Source organism: Alligator sinensis, unplaced genomic scaffold (genome assembly GCF_000455745.1).
Source record: "Alligator sinensis unplaced genomic scaffold, ASM45574v1 scaffold2469_1, whole genome shotgun sequence".
Lineage (NCBI taxonomy): Eukaryota > Metazoa > Chordata > Crocodylia > Alligatoridae > Alligator > Alligator sinensis.
In genome coordinates, this window is record NW_005844679.1 from 672 (window position 1) to 3376 (window position 2705).

The 2705-nt window shown below is 59.4% G+C and overlaps 1 protein-coding gene across 1 annotated transcript; it reads right to left on the bottom strand.

Moving 5' to 3' along the window:
- Positions 1-52: 52 nt before the first annotated feature.
- On the bottom strand, positions 53-2482 carry LOC102377321 (zinc finger protein 91-like). Its single transcript, XM_025195919.1, has one exon. It carries the CDS (start codon positions 2480-2482, stop codon positions 632-634), a length of 1851 nt encoding a protein of 616 aa, XP_025051704.1. The 3' UTR covers positions 53-631.
- Between the last annotated feature and the right edge of the window lie 223 nt (positions 2483-2705).

Genomic DNA, 2705 nt, shown 5'->3' on the forward strand with positions numbered 1-2705 from the left:
CCTGCGCTGAGCCTCCCATCTTACCCCTGGGGTGCTCACTGACCCCCTTCCTGGAGCACACCCGCAAGCCTGGGTCCTGCTCTGTTCCCATTTCAGGGCTCTGGAGAGGACATAGAGACCAAGCACAGGGATGTCAGGTTAAGTTGCAGGGCATGATTAGTAAGGAGTCTGATGTGGAGAATGGGTGAAAGGGAGGAAGGTGGGGAGGTGGCACAGGCTCCAAGGCAAAGATCATCTCACAGGATCCCCCAGCACCTGCGCTGGCCTCTGCCTGAGGGGTTTCCTTTTAACCCGTCCCTCTCAGCAGACTTTGGGGCCAGGCTCTGTCCTGTGGGTGCTGCAGTGCCCCAGAAGGGATGAAGGATGGGTGAACTATTGCTGCAGGCCCCAAGCACGAGTCTGCTTGCCTGGATGCAGACCGTGGCGGGTGCTGAGCAGGCAGACGTCCCCAAGCCCTTCTTGCATTGCTGGCAAAATGATGGATGCTCCTGGAAGCGGATGCACTGGTGCAGGGCCAGTTTTGAGGAGCGCGGCGAGATCTTCTGCACTGGGAACACCGATGTGGCTTCTCTTTCCTGTGGATGAGCTGGTGCTGGGCCAGGCAGGAGAATTAGGAAAAGCTCTTCCCACGCTATGAGCACTGAGGTGGCTTCTCCTGCATGTGCATGAGGTGGTGTTTGCTCAGGGTGGAGGATTCAATGAAGCTCTTGCCACACTCCAAGCACCGATGTGGCTTCTCGCCCGTGTGGGTGAGCTGGTGTTGGGTCAGGTTGGAGGATCGGATGAAGACCTTCCCACACTCCAGGCACTCGTGTGGCTTCTCCCCGGTGTGCACGAGCCGGTGCTTGGTGAGGTTGGAGGATCGTGTGAAGCTCTTGCCACACTCCAAGCACTGATGTGGTATTTCCGCTGTGTGCATGAGCCGGTGTTTGGTCAGGTTGGAGGATCGGATGAAGACCTTCCCACACTCCAGGCACTCGTGTGGCTTCTCCCCGGTGTGCACGAGCCGGTGCTTGGTGAGGTTGGAGGATCGTGTGAAGCTCTTGCCACACTCCAAGCACTGATGTGGCTTCTCCCCGGTGTGCATGAGCTGGAGGTTGGTCAGGGAGGAGGACAGGTCGAAGCTCTTCCCACACTCTGAGCACTGCTGTGGCTTCTCCCGCATGTGGATGAGCCAGTGTTTGGTCAGGTTGGAGGATTCAATGAAGCTCTTGCCACACTCCGAGCACGGATATCGTTTCTCACCCGTGTGCACGAGCCGGTGCTTGGTGAGGTTGGAGGATCGGATGAAGCTCTTCCCACACTCCAAGCACTCATGTGGCTTCTCCCCGGTGTGCATGAGCCGGTGCTTGGTCAGGTTGGAGAATCGTGTGAAGCTCTTCCCACACTCAAGGCACTGATGTGGCTTCTCCCCGGTGTGGATGAGCTGGTGTTTGGTCAGGGTGGAGGAGTTGCTGAAGCTCTTCCCACACTCCACGCACTGATGTGGCTTCTCCTGCGTGTGAATGAGTTGGTGCTGGGCCAGTTTGGAGGATCGGATGAAGATCTTCCCACACTCCAAGCACCGAAGTGGATTGTCCCCGACATGGATAAGCTGGTGCTGGGCCAGGTTGGAGGATCGGATGAAGAGCTTTCCACACTCTGAGCACTGATGTGGCTTCTCCTCCATGTGCATGAACTGGTGTTTGGTCAGGGAGGAGGACAGGTTGAAGCCCTTCCCGCCCTCCGAGCACTGATGTGGCTTTTCCCCCATGTGGACACGCTGGTGCCGGGCCAGAGTGGAGGATTGGGGGAAGCTCTTCCCACACTTTGAGCGCCGATGTAGCTTCTCCCCTGTGTGGACGAGGTGGTGTTTGGTCAGATTGGAGGATTTGGTGAAGCTCTTCCCACACTCCAAGCACTGATGTGGCTTCTCCCCAGTGTGGATACGGTGGTGTTGGGTCAGGCTGGAGGAGTAGGTGAACCTCTTCCCACACACACAGCACTGATGTGGCTTCTCCCTGGTGTGGACACGCTGGTGCCGGGCCAGGTGGGAGGATCGTGTGAAGCTCTTCCCACACCGAGAGCACCGATGTGGCTTCTCCCTGGTGTGGACACGCTGGTGCCGGGCCAGGTGGGAGGATCGTGTGAAGCTCTTCCCACACTCTGGGCACAGATGTGGCTTCTCCCCGGTGTGGATGAGCCGGTGCTGGGTCAGGTGGGAGGACTGGGTGAAGCTCTTGCCACACTCAGAGCACTGGTGTAGCTTCTCCCCCGTGTGGATGAGCTGGTGCTGGGCCAGGTGGGAGGGGCAGGTGAAGCTCTTCCCACACCGAGAGCACCGATGTGGCTTCTCCCTGGTGTGCATGAGCTGGAGGTTGGTCAGGTAGCAGGACACGTTGAAGCTCTCGCCACACTTCGGGCACTGACGTGGCTTCTGCCCCAGGTGAATAAGCTGGATAAGCTGGTGCCGGGCCAGGTTGGAGCCATGCCGTGGAGCCATCTCACGCAGCCTGAGACCACGAGGAAACATTACCGGGGTTGTGGGCTCCCTGCTCCTGCAGCAGCTGCTGCTTTGTGCTGGGAGTGGGGGGCTGCAGACCTGGGTCCCTGGCCCCAGAGCCCGGGCAGCTGGGGCCCTCCAGCAGGGTGGGGGCTGTGGGTGGGGGGCAAGGGGCACAAGCAAGGCTGGGGGCTTCTGTGGGGGGAGTGAAGGGAACCAATAG